This window comes from Melospiza melodia, chromosome Z (assembly GCF_035770615.1).
Source record: "Melospiza melodia melodia isolate bMelMel2 chromosome Z, bMelMel2.pri, whole genome shotgun sequence".
Taxonomy (NCBI): Eukaryota; Metazoa; Chordata; class Aves; order Passeriformes; family Passerellidae; genus Melospiza; species Melospiza melodia.
In genome coordinates, this window is record NC_086226.1 from 65020662 (window position 1) to 65035892 (window position 15231).

The 15231-nt window shown below is 49.7% G+C and overlaps 1 protein-coding gene across 2 annotated transcripts; it reads right to left on the bottom strand.

Moving 5' to 3' along the window:
* Positions 1-101: 101 nt before the first annotated feature.
* On the bottom strand, positions 102-2792 carry SPINK4 (serine peptidase inhibitor Kazal type 4). Of its 2 annotated transcripts, XM_063180169.1 has the most exons (5): positions 2692-2792; positions 1690-1724; positions 1270-1382; positions 468-555; positions 102-374 (listed from the first exon to the last, which is right to left on the bottom strand). In XM_063180169.1, the coding sequence occupies exons 1-4, from the start codon at positions 2756-2758 to the stop codon at positions 501-503; spliced, it is 270 nt and encodes an 89-aa protein (XP_063036239.1). In that variant the 5' UTR covers positions 2759-2792; the 3' UTR covers positions 102-374; positions 468-500. The 2 variants fall into 2 exon arrangements, with proteins under 2 accessions (XP_063036239.1, XP_063036238.1); XM_063180168.1 differs by lacking the exon at positions 102-374 and having other exon boundaries at positions 392-555.
* Positions 2793-15231: the final 12439 nt, after the last annotated feature.

Genomic DNA, 15231 nt, shown 5'->3' on the forward strand with positions numbered 1-15231 from the left:
GAATAACATCTAATATGAGAAGTGCAGATGTTACTATTTTCAATTTACATCAGCTCTGGAACCAGTGAAACAGTTTACTAGGGAGCCACGGAGTCATCTTCTCCCATGCCAGAGAAACTTTATTTTCCCTTCACTAAATTGACTCCTACAGAGAAAACACTGTGCTTGTTCAGCATCTTCTTCATCAGGACAGCTGCATTTCTTGCTTCTCCCCCATGGCCTTTCTTGCAGGAGTGTGGGTGAGATAATACTCTGTGCAGAGCATCCCAATTTGTTATGTGGATTTGAAATTATTGTTTAGACTGTGCACTTTTGGTAGCTCTTGGTGGGAACTGGCTTATGCTGTTTTCCTCCAGCCATGCATAAAAAAAGTGCTGTTGAAATAAGATTGTGCATGTGATTTTATTATTCACCATAGCTAGCTTAAGTGTGCAATTCACACAGAGCACACAGGATCAATTAATCACCTGTTTTTAGGCTCAGAAAAGTTATCAGAAAGCTCAGGTATCTTGACATTGCCCATCTTTCAAAATCTGGATGTCTTGCCTGGTTTTCCTAGAGTAATATATGAAAAAAGAGTAAGAGATCAAAATAAAACACCATTCCATGAGTCATACTTTGGCTGCATTCCATCAAATGGAATGGAGCTGACTATTACAAAATTGACCTACTCATTTTCCTGTCTAAAGAGCTGAGATGACTGCAACATCCTGGCTCATGAATGTGCCCTCCCAGGGCCTGTGGTACTGGTGCTGCATCTGCAGCTTGACCTGCTCACAGCAGGGCTGTCCCTAGCACGAGGTTGTCGTGGCCATGGCTCTATCTGAGCACCAACCACCATCCCCAAGAATGGAGACCCCCCATCACACCCCTGTAGTGCACCACCAATTGGACCTGGTGCCTGTGTCAAATTTTCACCCTCTTGGTGCTGCTGTTTGTGGCTGTTGTCTCCTGTTTTACTGCCTGCACCAAGACAACTGAGGCCCCATCCCATCTGCGACTGTAGGCTGCTGCTGGATCCCCCCAGCCATTCCCTTCCTCAGCCTGGCTGGGTACAGCTCCTCTGCTCTTCCTTGCAGCTTCGCTTGACGAGCTGGCCAACCCTCCCCTCCTGCGGCCCAGCACACGGTTTGTTATTTGCCACGCAAGTGCAGCCTGCCATGGCTTTTCCCAGGCTCTGGGGAGCCTGAATGGCTGTACTTCACAAGCACCTAGTTTCAGGCAGCCAAAATTAGACCCAGGAGGTCCCTGCCAAGGGCATGAGCTTACATTTTTTCCACGCAGAGCTGGCATTCATTGGCATAGGTATTACCATCGGTCCCACAGATGGGCAAGTACAGGAGGGGGCAGGCCTGCAGGTTACCCAGGTCTTCACACACTGGCTGGAAAGGAGAAAACACAGCACACATTTCAGTGCCAGCAGCACCCATTTCTTCCCCCCAGAACACTCAGGCAGGACCAAGTGCCACTGGCAAACTGGTTCCCTCTGTCAGAGTAGTGCGTGCCCACAGAGGAGCAGCGGCTGCTGAATCCCTCAGTGGGACCCTTGGCCTGGGCTTTGGTGTGGGTTTGGTGCTGGAACACCAGTTGCCATGAAGCTGGGGATGATCTCTGGGAACAGTCTTTCTCCCAGGCACACCAAGTATGCCCAGCTCAAGCCATGAACAAAGAAAACCAGAAGCCTCTTACCCTTCTCAGGCCAGCCCCTTCATTCAGCTCTGCCCCTGAAAGAGAGCAGAGACCCATGAGCGTGGCATTTACCCATGCCTGATGGCAGAAGCACAAGAGATTGACAGAGGATCACATCCCAACCAAAGGGATTGTGCAGAGCCCATTCAGGACTGAATCAGTTCTGTGGGTTTCATGAGAGGGAATCACTTTGCTGCTGCATGCCACTCCCACCCCCCCCTGACAGCAGCACAGTACACTGCCTCCATCCACAGCTGAGCTGGCTGGGACAAAGCTGTGAATGGCTGTTCCCACCCCCTAAACCCTCTCCCAACAGCCCTCTCTCCCAGTTTCTGGGTCAGAACCTCCAAGGAGCATCCAACACAGCTCAGGAAATGGGAAACCATGCAATGCAGCATGTGGCATGGGGTATCCTCAGAGGGATGAGGCTTGGTGATATTGCACAGTTGGACAACTGCCGCCTCTAGGGAGAGCAGTATTTGGTGGGTTCCTTTTTGGTGGGCAAACAGAGCAGTAGCAACAGTTCACAGCCCACCTGTGCAGTGTACAAATGTCCTGGGAGCATGAAGGCTCACACACAGGCAGCTCCAGCACCAGCTCTACCTGCACATAGGTAGCAAAGGCTTCCCAGTGCCTATAAACAGGTGCTTCCCTCGTAAATATGCTGAGCACATACTGTTCTTGCAGAGCCTTGCCAGTTTGCATGGAGGCAGGAACTGCAGCAGCTGTGGACTCTCCCAGGTCACTCCCAAGTCCAATACATTTGATGAACCAGCCTGTAACCCTTGACACAAACTGCTAAAAACGAAGGCACGGCATATTCGCTCCAATCCCTCTTCCTCACCATGCTGCCACTGTTTGTTTGCCCTAACCTCACCTCCTCTCCAAACCAGAATTTCTGGGTCTTTCTGCCCTATCATGCATTCCCCTCCGTCCCATTATCCATCTGTCATTCCCACCCCACGGCCCATGAGCCAGCCTCCAGCAGCAGAGCAGATTTACCTCCGGCAGCGACCAGAGTCACCATTGCTGCCGCCAGCAGCAGCAGCAGCAGCTCTCTCCCAGACATGGCCAGTTCAGGCAGGACCTGCTCACGCACCTCGCTCTGCTCGTGGCTGCCTTTATAGAGGAGGGCACAGCCTTATCTCAGGAACACTGGGAAAAGCACTGTTTTGTTCCTGCTGGGAGCAGCTGGACTGTACACCCTAAGGGATCACTTAGGCACTCTCACACATAAGATAAGCTGTCCCCTGAAGCTTCCTACTCATCAGCTTCAGGTGGCAGGATCGGAGGCTGCTTTACAATCCCTTTTTACTGTAGTCAGGTGCTGTGGTTTGACACTGGCCCAACGCCAGGCAGCCACAGAAATCACTCACTCACCCTTCCCTGCTGCAGCCAGAGGAGAGAAAAATTTCATGAAGGCTTCATGAGTTGAAATAAGGATGGCAGAAAACACTCCAAGGGCAAAAGAGGCTTGCCTTAGAGGTACAAAGTGAATTTATTACTAACAAAATCAAGAAGAAAAGAGAAGTAAAATAAGCCCTTAAAAAAACCTTTCTTTATCCACAACTCTTCCCTCCTTCCCACTGACAGTGAGGGAGACAGGGCACAGGGGTTTTGGTCAGTTCATCACCTGAGGTCTTCTGCTGCACAGGGAGAGGAGCCCATCCCCTGTGAGACTGTGGGGTCCCTTCCCATGGAAGATAGTTCTCTATGAACTTCTCCAGCATGGCTCCAGTCTCACAAGAAGCAGTCCCCCCAAAACTGCTGCAATGTGAGTCCCTCCCACAGACAGAGAGTGCTCCCAAAACTGCTGCAACGTTGGTCACTCTTCCACGGGGTGCAGCCCTCCAAGGACAGGCTGCTCCAGCCTGGGGCCAGGGCCCCTCTCTCCACGGGTCTCCCACAGGATCACAGCCCCCCCCAGGCATCACCTGCTCCAGCACGGGCACCTCCATGGGCTGTGTGTGGATCTCTGCATCCCTGTGAATCCCCATGGGCTGCAGGGACACAGCTGCCTCACCATGGGCTGCACCACGGCCTGCAGGGGAATCTCAGCTCCAGTGCCTGGAGCAGCTCCTGCCCCTCCTTCTCCACTGACCCTGGTGTCTGCATGCTGCTTCCCTCACAGGTTCTCACCTCCCTTCTTCTCTGGCTGGAATTAACACTGCATGCCCCACTTTGTTTTGATTTTCTTATTAAATCTGTAATCACAGAGGCATTACCAACCTCTCTAGTTGGTCCAGCCTTGGCCAATGTCCAGTGGCATGTCCATCCTCAGAGCCATCAGGGATTGGCTTTGCTGGACATGATGGAAGTTTCCAGGCCCTTCTCACAGAAGCCACCCCTGTGGTCCTCCACTATCAAAAACCAGGCCGTGCAAAACCAACACATCAGGGTTGGGCAATGCTGCTCTTCTCTGCTTATCCCAGCCAGCTACTTCTGATTGCACCTCATCTAAAGCATCCCTTCACCCTTGCAGCTGCTGTTCTTCGTACGGGACGGGTATCTGCCCTTGAGTTGTGAGACTAGACATAGAAAAGCCAGGAAATTCAGGCTGATTAGAGTGGTGGCACTGTGTCATTGTCTCATGAGACCCAGCCAGGTGGATACTCAGCTGCCTGATGCGCTGGTCAGGATCCCAAACACAATGAGAGGCCTGTCACTGTGCTGCAGCAAGCCCACACAGTCACTGGGTGGGATGGGATGGGATGGGATGGGATGGGATGGGATGGGATGGGATGGGATGGGATGGGATGGGATGGGATGGGATGGGATGGGATGGGATGGGACAGGCTGGGGGTGCAGAGGGTCTGGAGGGTACAAAATTCAGCTCCCTGGGGGCAGGAAGCTGCAGGTGCAGTCACTGCCTATGCTCAGGAGCCACATAATCAGAGGTGGTTTAATCTAACCTTACTCCACTCACCACCTTGGCTGGAGCCAACATTGCCAGAACAAAATTATCTTTATCATAAGATTCAGTGTGTTGGAAGGGGACAGTGGGCATGGATATCCAGATTAAATACACAGAGGTGGCATACAGAGCAGGGAGAGGACAGGGAGGATGGACACGATCCTCAGTGGCAAGTAACACTGTCTTTTCAACAAGAAACATGACCCTAGAATATTCCAGCTGCTTTGCCTGCAAGACTGGATGCTTTATGTCAGGGTGAGCATTCTTATCTTCTCTTTCTCAGAAGCTTTATTTTCTACATCTGTCCCCACTTTCCTTAGGTTAAACAAAAATCAGTTTGTGAAGGGTGAAGGATGGAAAAGAGGACAACTGGTCATAAAGTCAGTGCAAGACCAATGTTGACTAAAAACTCCTTCAGGTCAGATTTGCTGAAATGAGATCTGGGCCAGAAGGGACAGAGAGTGGCCTTCCCCATGGGAGCAGATGGGATGCATCATGTGTGCAAGGGGTGAGCAGGGGGCAGGTGCCCTACAGAAACCACCAGCAGGCTGGGAGAGATCCACGTGCATGGAGCACACACATTTGCACTTGCCGAGGATCTGACTACGACTGTGCTTGGGATGTTTTTTCCCCAGAGGAAGATACTGCCGGCCCTCTCTGTCTGAGTCAAAAGGGGACAGCTTGAGCATCCCTTGAGGCCAGAGAGCTATGGGCCCTGCCAGAAGCTGCTGGCATCCTTCTACTGGAGGTCTGTTCGTGCAACTCAGCAGGGCTGTGACCAGGACTTGGGAAGTGGCAACGTCACCAGCTCAGGGTTCCCACTGCACAGTCATTCCTCCACTCTGCCAAGGCAGCTGCACACATGTTTTATATTCCCTCTTCACAGAGTTTACACAGTTCAATTACCTTTGGCTTTCATTATTATTCCACTTTGGAAATCCCTCAACTAAAGTAAATATTTAACTGCATTAGCAGTTGTTCCCAAGGCACATGGGGTCCTGTTAGTCTTGTTTAGTCTAGTACAAGGGAGGCCAAGGGGGATCTGATAGCTGCCTACAACTGCTGGAAGGGAAGCTGATGTAGCCAATCTCTTTTTGGTGGTGCCAGATGACAGAATAAAAAGCAATTGCCACAAACTGCAGCCTAGAGATGATCAGGTCAGGAGTCAGGAAAGAAGCCTTACCCCAAAGGCTGTACAAGCCAAACCAGCAGAGACGTGGGACATGTCCATCTCAGCAGAGCAGGTACCTGACCAAGCCTCACTTGGTGCACGAGGTTTGTTGGGTGAGCCCTGAAAGACCCTGCCACCAGCAGGTTGGGTCCATGGGACAAGCAGCTGTTGGTCTCCAGCACACATGGATGTATGCCCTTAGATTCACATCTAGCCAACACTCAACAATGTGTACAACCCAGAGCCCCCTCCTGCAAACTGCTCACCCACCAACATACTTCATGGCTCCAGGTGAGGGCTATCTTGGGCCTTTAAAGTCTTCTCCAAAGTTTTTACTACCAAGAAAAACATCCAAATGCTGATTGTAATGCCTCTGGTGCCACCTCCACTGCCTCTGATTCCAAGCATGGCCTGGTTCTCTGGTCATGCCAGCAGCAGCACAGGAGCAGCAGGCTGGGGCTGTGCTGCTGGGACACGTTGTGTGCTCCAGATCTCTCCCCTTGGATAGAGGGTGACAGGAAATATCTACTTCCCCTCTGTGCTGGAGGCACCAAGGTCAGTTGGCTGATACAAGGCTTGATCTTCCTCCACCTCATTACTCAGTGGCATTCAAATTCTAGTGCCTTCACAAAGCAGATTAAAATGATATGCTAAGAGATGACAAAGGATAAATGACCTCTTGCAAACTGTCTTGTCCTTTCAAGCTTTTCTGCCAAGCACAAGCTTGCAACTCCTAATGAAAGTCCCTGCCTACTATGCCTTGAAGAAGAGGCGGGGAAATTCTTCCTCAGGTGGGGCAGGAGGTTTTCTGGTGGGTGCTTCCCTCACATTGGAATTGGCTGTGGAGCTCCAGCTGGCTCTGCATTTTCTCCCTGTATTTACACCAGCAAGGTGGTGATATGGAAGGCTTCAAGACATATGACGGGGAGATGTGAAGGCTCTGGGTTTGCCTGAGGAGCTGGAGACCTAGTGTCACCACCAGCAAGACGCAGAAACTCTGCTGGAGACAGCGGCAACAAGCAAGGAGACCTTTGATTCTGAAACCAATCTTAGGCCTGCTCCCTTGCAGCGCTGCCCCTGCCGCTGCACTTGTGCCCCACCAGTGGTGCCCACATCCATGCGCTCCTCCCGGATTGCTCATCACCCCATAAACCGTTATCGCACCTGTGCGCTCCGAGGGGGCTGCAGCTGTGTTTGCAGCCTCCCCGTGGGTGGGCTCAGGTGGCGGCCGGCCAGGCCGCATTGCGTCACAGCGCTCTTGCCCCACACCTGCCTGCGGCCTTATCGCCGCGTGGCCTTGGTGTCATCACCGCTCCACCCCGCACCTGCCGTTTCCTTGTTGTTATCTGTTGGCTTTCCTGGATTTCATGGTTGTTCTCGGCCTTCCCACGTTCTGCACCCATACTGATATTTTAACTCCTGCTCTGCTGCTCCTCCCAGGGCTCTGGCATACGGGCGGACAGCGGGGTCCCACAAGTACTGCAGTGCTCTGAGAGAAGAGGGCTGCCTTGCTTATGCAGCCCAAACCAGAGCCCACCATCCACCCTCCGGCTGCACATATGGGCCAAGGCAAAAAGAGGAGGGCAAGTGCCATGCTCATTTTCATCTTTAGCTCACTCCCTGCATCTAGATGGGCTTTTATAGAGAGAATAACAGTCTCTGTTCTGTTCTTCTGACCACTCTGAGGTCTCCAGACAAGTAGGAGAGAGAAGGAGCAATTTGCTCTCTTTTGTATGAAAAAAAATTAAAAAAAAAAAACCCAAACAAAAAACCCCAAAAAACTCCACCAAACAAACCAACCAACCAACCAAAACCCAAACAAACCAAATCAAAACCCAAACCCAAAATTAGCACCAGAGGTGCAAGTGACCACCAGAGGTTTGCCCTTGGATATACTGTGGATCCAAAACTCGACACCTGAAATCTCAGTCTGTAACTGAGGAAGGGACCAGCCATCATCACTTCCCAGCAATTTTGCCAGACTTCCAGGATGCAGAATACATCTTTGGCCACCTTCTTCCTTTTTATTACTGTGAATAAATACTGTGGTATGTCAGGCAGGTACGTCAGTAGTGTTCATTATTTTTTTTATGAAAGCAGCATTACCCTGTGACACTCTCAGCTGGGAAAACACAAGATTGAGTACACAGACCAATCCTTACTGCTGGCACTCTCACCAGATGCAGTGTGAACCATAAATCTGACATCAATCTGGAGAAGACTAGAGCTTCCTGCCAGGCAAGGCTGTTAGAGTGGACCCCAGAAGTGCAACAGCCTAAGGGAGTATCCATTGCACACTTTTTTTCCCCTGTTGCAGCTTACAGCTGTAGCTGTGCAGAAGTTGCTGCAACTTGCCCTGATCCATGGGCACCCCCTTCTCTTCTCCCTTGTGTTGACCACTGCCTGTTCAGATCTCTGTTCTGCAAGACATGCTCTGAATGCACCCACAGTCTGCAAATGTTCTGCAGCTCCTTGGCAGCTTAAGGATGGCCTTGACCTGCATTTTTCCACATGCTTGCACTTGAGGGCTGAGTGACCAAATTCCAAGTGCAGCAGATAAAACAGCAGAAAGCCACAGATTTCCTTCTTGGCCAGTAAATGCTTGGCCCGAGGCCCGGCAAGCCCCAGTGCTGGTGTCAGGGATGGGATGAGGCTGTGTGACTGGGCAGGCCAGGCAGGGCTCCCTTGCTGCTGCAGTGCTGCCCCTCCTGCTCTGAGCTGACACACATAACCTGGTTGCTGGCAGCAGCGGTAGGTGTGCTGTCCCCACCATACTGATGTTCAGTCCTGTTTATTTGTTTATCTGGGAACTCACACCCACTGTAATTTAAGGAAAAAAAAAAAAAAAAACAAACAAAAAAAAAACCCAAAAAAACAAAAAACCAAAAAACAACAAACCCAAAAAAAACCCCAAATTAAATTTCTCAGTCTCTTTTCCCCCAGAGTTTGTTTCTGAATGAATAAATCCATACTGGGCCCCAGATTTTTATACTTTCTAAGAACAGTGTTGCTAATTCCATTTTGTGTGGGACGGAATGCTGTCATCAGCCTGCATTTAGCACCATGCTGGAGAAAAAGGGGTAGTACATATGCCAGCTCCCCCCTTCAAAGTGACAGCTGCCTTGCTGAGTTTCTGTGGCCCCTTGACTTCTGTGAGAGAGACCTGGTCTTCCCAGCCTGCCAGTTGCTGAAGTCCCTGAAGATACCCCAGAGAGAATCGATGTAATAAGGGACCCAACAAGGATGCATTAGTGTAAGAGAATTGGCGAAGTCTTTCTTTTTCTCCTTGCCTTTTGAAGGGATCCTGTTCTGTGATGCTGCATTTGCATAGATCTTCAACAGCAGGGTCACCCAGCCATGCCTGGCCACCTTTTCACAATGCCTCTGGTTGACAGTCATATGTCTCCACTCTCTCCTACACATCTGCAGGCACAGCATCCTTCTGAAGAAAAAACAGGGAATAAAATCCTCTCTAGTGTTCTGCTTATCCAGTGAATGTGCAGGCACACAAACTGCTCAGCACTTCCCCATTAGTTAAGTTGCCAGAGAAGGAAGATGCAGGTTTGCACATCAACATTAAGAGCAAAAATGTGTCCTTGATGTTGCCTGCTACTTCTGACTTCAGAGCCCACCTACTGTGCAGGTGTAATTTTTTCCAAATGACCTATTCACTACTTGGATATAAATGAATTAACACCAGGAGCGAGCCACAACAAATACCACTGAGCAGAAGGGCACCAGTCACCCTTGGTGAAAGCCATCCTGTTTCTTGGAACACATTCCTGCAACATTTGCTTTCATTTCTCTCAAAAGCTGCAGACAGAACTTGGTAGTCTCTGAGATATCTCATTTGCATTGAGACAGCAATATCCTCTGTTAACTCATGGAAGCTCTGTTTTTTACTGCAACACTGTGATTATCTAGAAGTGTACTGGCAGATCAGAGCAGAACTAGAAATACTGAAAGTAGCTTACTCTTAAGTAGCCAGATGCCAATGCAAAGCTTTTCCTTTGGGAACTGTCAGGTAAAATCAGGTCAACGGTGAGAAAAAACCTACCTGAGCACAACTGCCATCCCAGATTCTCCTCCAGAAAATACACTGCCCAAGGGTCCAGCCAGCTCCTAGCACCTCTGGACAGATGTTATTCTTGCTGCTGTCTGTCCTGGGAGACAAAGCAGTGCATAGAAAATAAATGCACTGCTGATAGGCACAAGGGCTGAGTACCCTTGTAACAAGAGGATTTGTGTGATTTGTTTATTAAATTGTTGTGACAAATAATCAGGCTGTATGTTAGGCACTTCAGCAGGAACCACCCAAACCAACAGAAGATGAGCAAGGAACTGGGAAAGTGCAGCAGTAACTAAATGTGAGCTGGCTTTGGAGCCAGGTTTTGGCAAGGCCCATTAAGCTTTAGCCTTATTCTAGTGATTAGAAAAAGTTGTGTATGACAAAAAAACCCCTCAAAACAGATAAAGAAAACTTTCAAATTAAAAACTGTCAAAGACTGTAACTGAGAAACAGTGTTTTTCTTCACTTAGATGAATGCAGCTGCATGTACAGAACATACCTTTTTGCCTGGTCATGAGCTTCTCTGCACAGGAAGCTATTTTTTGTCCCTTGTTCTCAATCTACACAGAACCAAAGCTTTGCAGGCACCTCCTTTTGCTCTGGCAAGACTGACTCTATGCCTCGTGCAGAAGATTACCATCACTTTACTTCTGAGGCACGCACACAGAATAGGTCCTGAGACACAGGACACAGTTTAGCACCATGTATTTAAGACGCAGACCTTACAGGAGCAGATACAGCTGAGAGGAAAGAGGGAATAAGCCTGGTAGGGCTGGGTAAGGAGGTACAAGCTCATGTGTCTTTCCTGTCACAACTGTGGGACACCCTCAGTCCATGACAGGACAGCCAGCACCTTTCAGGAGGCAAAGAGATTAGGATTAAGAGCTGGTCTTTGTCCACATTCACTGTATCAGGGCTGTCTGGGATCTTTCCCACTGGGCAAAACCACCCCACAAAGACAGTTCAATGCTGGCAGCAAAACTGTGCAAAAGGACTTCCAGGTTTGTAAGATGATTCAAGTTTCTTTGTTCAAATGTCTTTATTTCAAGTAATGATCATTGCAAATTGTAGACAAAGCTCGTGGCCTGGTTTCTCCTGAAACTTTTTCCCATGGAGACAGTGCTGCTCCTGATTTGACTTCTCTGAGCTCCCAGCAAAAGGCAGCTGGATGTTGCAATTACATCTCCAGAGCTTTCTGCCTCTCTTAGCTTGTTCCTTTGCTGCTACCTGTCCCTCCAAATGAAGTCAGCCCTTCCCAATCCTCCCTCTAAGCCAGCGCCCAGGCAGAGGAGCTCCCCGGCTCGCACGGGAGCAAGCAGCGGGATCCCGGGAGCAGGAGCTGTGCTGTGACACTCAGGCTCATGTCCCCGCAGCAGGGTGACCTGCAGGCAGCCCGGAGCCATGCCCTGCCTCGGGGCTCTCTCTGCCCTGCCCTCCTGCCACGGCAGCGCTAGGAGAGAGCAGAGGAATGAGCCTGACGGGTGCCGGGCAGGGATGCTGCCCGCCTGTCACACAGCATCCACACATCACTGACCCGGAGCCAGTGGGACAGGGAAAGGCACCGGGGACAGCCCTGGGCTTCTGCAGGCCTCGGAGAGAGCGACAGAAGAAAAAACATAGAACTATTTGGGCTGAAAGGAACCTATAGAATATTACCTAGTCCAACCCCCTGGCATGAAGAGGAAGAACTTTCACTTGACCATGTTGCTCTAAGCGCCATACAAGCTGAGCACTTTCACAAATATGGCATCCACAACTTCTCTGAGCAGCCTGTTACAATGTCTCACCACCCTCACTGAACACTCTAAATCTACACTCAATTTGATAGTCTTGTCCCTTTTCCTGTTATTATAGGCTCTGATTAAAAAAAAAAAATCTGCCTCCATCTCTCCTGTAAAGCCCCCTTTAACTATCGAAAGGCTGGTCCCTGGACCCTTCTCTTCTCCAGGCTGAACAACCCCAACACTCTGAGCCTGTCTTCATAAGAGAGGTGCTCCAGCCCTCTGATCTTCTCCATGGCCTCCTCGGGACTACACTCTATGCAGATGCACATCTTGCTTCTGGGGACCCCAGAGCTGGACACAGCACTCCAGGTGAGCCTCACCAGAGCAGAGCGGAACCACCTCCCTCAACCTGTTGGCCACAATTCTTTTTATGCAGTTCAGGATGCAATTGGCTTTCTGGCCTGCAAGCACACTCTGTAATAAATAAAGACAGAACAAATTACCAATATCATTAATCTGGGTTACTGCAGTTTTATACTAAGGAAAGCTATACCTTATGGAAAGCTATCAGATCACTTTAATAGGTCCTGTAAATCCAAGAAACAAAGATGTCAACGAGGGCGTGTCCCCCCAGCCCACGCTGCTGGAGTGGGAGCATGTTTCTGTCCTGCTGGCATCCCTGGAAGCAGCATTTCTGTGGAAAGAGCTGGGCTGGATTCTCTGGGGAGCTGCACCGTGCCTGCGCTCCCTGCCAGTGCCTGGGAGCACGGTGCCAGCAGAGGACACCTTCAGCCCAGGGTACCCTGGCACAGACCCCACACACCCACAGCTCTGCTGCCACCCACCACTCTACAAAACCCCTCTCTATCTAGCCAGGCCCTAAATCCTGACAATATCTTCTGACCTCTCCTCTTGCCTCCTTCTTGGCCAAGCCGTGCTCATCCCAGGGGTTGTGCACTGCATATTTTTTGTTCTTGTGAGTGACCCTGGGCTGTGGGCTTTAGTCTAGCACCATCCAGGTCTGCTCACACATGTGGGGCCTGCTCTTGTCCCATAGATGCTCAGGGCTGCCACAACCATGCTGAAGAGCAGAGTCACAAGCCCCACTCCCACTCTTCCTGGAGGAGCTGACATGACGCATGCTGAGCTTGGAATAAGCAGACAGGAGGGTTGCTGGGGGCTGTGCCCTCCCTGGCCAGAAAGGGTCCTGTGAGGTTTGACTCAGAAGGGCTAGAACAGCTACTGCACCTCCACCGTCCCAGCCACCTGCAGCTCTGCAGAAGCACACATGCAGATGGGCCGTGTTTTGCTGTGGGGCACTGCATTTCATGTGGACACTTCCCTGCAGGGCTGGTGGTGACCACACACTGCTCTTCAGCTGAGGAGAGCTTGCCCAATGGAAATACCTGGTGCTACTGCTCTGGCGAAAGTACTGACCCCAGCACATGGGCTGTCTGACTGAGAACCTCCCATCTGATTAATATTCACATCCTTTCCCGGATTCTGCCATGCTGCTTGAGAACTTTGCTTTTCTTGCTGGAATATGGGGCATAAAACTTCCTTCTTCCTCCTCATACTTTGATGCCTAACTACAAATGCCTAACCACCTAACTACCACATTAGCATTGAACTTTCACTCAGTTGCACCCTGATGGCTTGTTCCAGCAGGTATTCTAGATGTTTACAATCTCTTCCAACTGCCAAGTTTGATTAGAATCTGACTTACAAGTCATTAGGCATGATGGATGGACAGATGTATTTATGTGTAACAAAGTATTATAGTCAAGCAGTAATTTTTGTAGGGAGAAAAAGACTGAGAATTAACTTTGCCAAAAAAGAACATCACAATATGATGAGGTTGGAGTGGACTGTGGTGTGACTGGAAAAGTGAGATCTCCAAGGACTCCTTACAGGTTGGGCTGGAGTGTAGACTGCAATGGTGAAAACTGGAGAGGGCTGGCATGCAGTGTGTGCAGCCAGACCTTGCACAAACACGTGCTCATTTTTACTTCTCCTGTAAGGCCGATATTTCTATTTCCTCACCATGGGCTCATTAGGACACCTTACTTCTATGTAAAAAATAGGTGTGCAGTTACCTGCTTGGATCTGTAAGTCTGTATTTACCATTCACACATCATTGCACACTTGAGTGGTGCAGACTGTGAATGATCCCTTCCAGCAACAGGGCCTTCTTTAATCACAAAGCCTTGCTCTACTTCCAGAGACGTGTTGAGACCAAGCAAGACAGTGGTCCCATGGAAAAAATGGCAATGTTTTCATGGGATTCATATAAAACATAGCAGGCATTTGTGGTGGGGAGCTACAGTGGACCCATGGAATATTGTGTTAGACATTTCCTAACTCTGATGTTTTTACTGAACACTGTGCTGTCACTTTTGCTGTTGCTGGACAAATTTGAAAGATGGCATATATGGTAGTGTCATGGGAGATCGAACTGACTGCGCCTTGAGTCACAGCTGAGGTCTGGTTCACAATGCACCACTTTCCCTACAAGTGCTCAGTTCAAAACTGAAAGAAGGGAAAGACAAATTTCACTAGAAAAAGTCCAGGTATTTCTGACACTAGAGAAACATGGAAACTCTGGACTGACCTGCTAGTCCTGCAAAATGGATTTTCTGCTGGCTCACATTGTGGGTTGCCTTTTACCAGTTGATCCATAAAAGATGTCTGTAGAGCCTGAAGGTTTTGAAAGATACGTTTACTCATTGAAGAAGGCAATTATTAGCTGATGCTTGTTTGAGTGTTGACTGAGAATATCAGTGCCATCAGTGATGGTGTCGTTATAGCACCATGGACCCTGGAATTGCCATCATGTTGCTCTCAACATCAGGTTTAAACAAAGCACAAGGGGATTACTGGACTAACTTGCAGAATGTCTCAGGAAGAACTGAGAAACTTCTAAGTGAACGGAAAAGAGGAAGCAGATGTCTTTGGTCATGCACTTTGGCAGCAGGATAGCTCATTCTCGTCACTCTGGCATCCCACCAGGCAGCACCAGAGGCTGCTGAAATCAGCAGATCCATGAGAGCTGAGGATAGCAGGAGCAGCGCAGGCGTGCAGGGGGCTCTGTGTGTGTGTGGGTGTGTGTGTGTGTGTGTGTGCACGTGTGTGGGTGTGTGGGTGTGTGGGTGTGAGTGTGTGTGTGTGGGTGTGTGTGTTGTTACAAAGTAGTTTTTACCCATGAGAAGAATGAGATTCACTTTCTCCCTGCAGTTACTCTGCTTTTGTGAGAGCAAATGAGTGGCAGCATTAAGGGCTACTACCAGGAGTTATTTATTGCACTTTAAAACCACTTGAGTGTTGCACGGTGTACGTGAAGCACTCTGAAGCCCAGATACATGCAAGTCTGCCAGACCACGAACAGGATTTTGCCTGGCCAGCTGTCAGTCTCACCCTGTGAGTTGCCAGTGTCCCACTGATTGCTTTCCATTCAGCTGCGAGTGAAATGCCTGCAGTGCCGTGGGGAACAGCAAGGTTAGTACTGTCTCCCTGTGTCCCCTGCTCCTGCAGTAAGACAATACTATAATACCTCGCCCATCATCTCTGCTGGCCGAGACAGGATAGGTTTCTTCCTGTAGAATCAAGGCAGTTTCTTTCCCGGGTCAAGGACTCGCTAGTTACAAGAAACACATGTAACCAACTT

What these genes read in the sequence shown, in the direction of transcription:
- SPINK4 (XM_063180169.1), bottom strand. Translation starts at nt 2,758, where the DNA reads ATGTCTGGGAGAGAGCTGCTGCTGCTGCTGCTGGCGGCAGCAATGGTG. An exon ending in GACTCTGGTCGCTGCCGGAG is followed by an intron (nt 1,725 to 2,691) that starts GTAAATCTGCTC and finishes GCTCTCTTTCAG; the next exon opens with GGGCAGAGCTGAATGAAGGG. An exon ending in CAGCTCTGCGTGGAAAAAAT is followed by an intron (nt 556 to 1,269) that starts GTAAGCTCATGC and finishes ATATTACTCTAG; the next exon opens with GAAAACCAGGCAAGACATCC.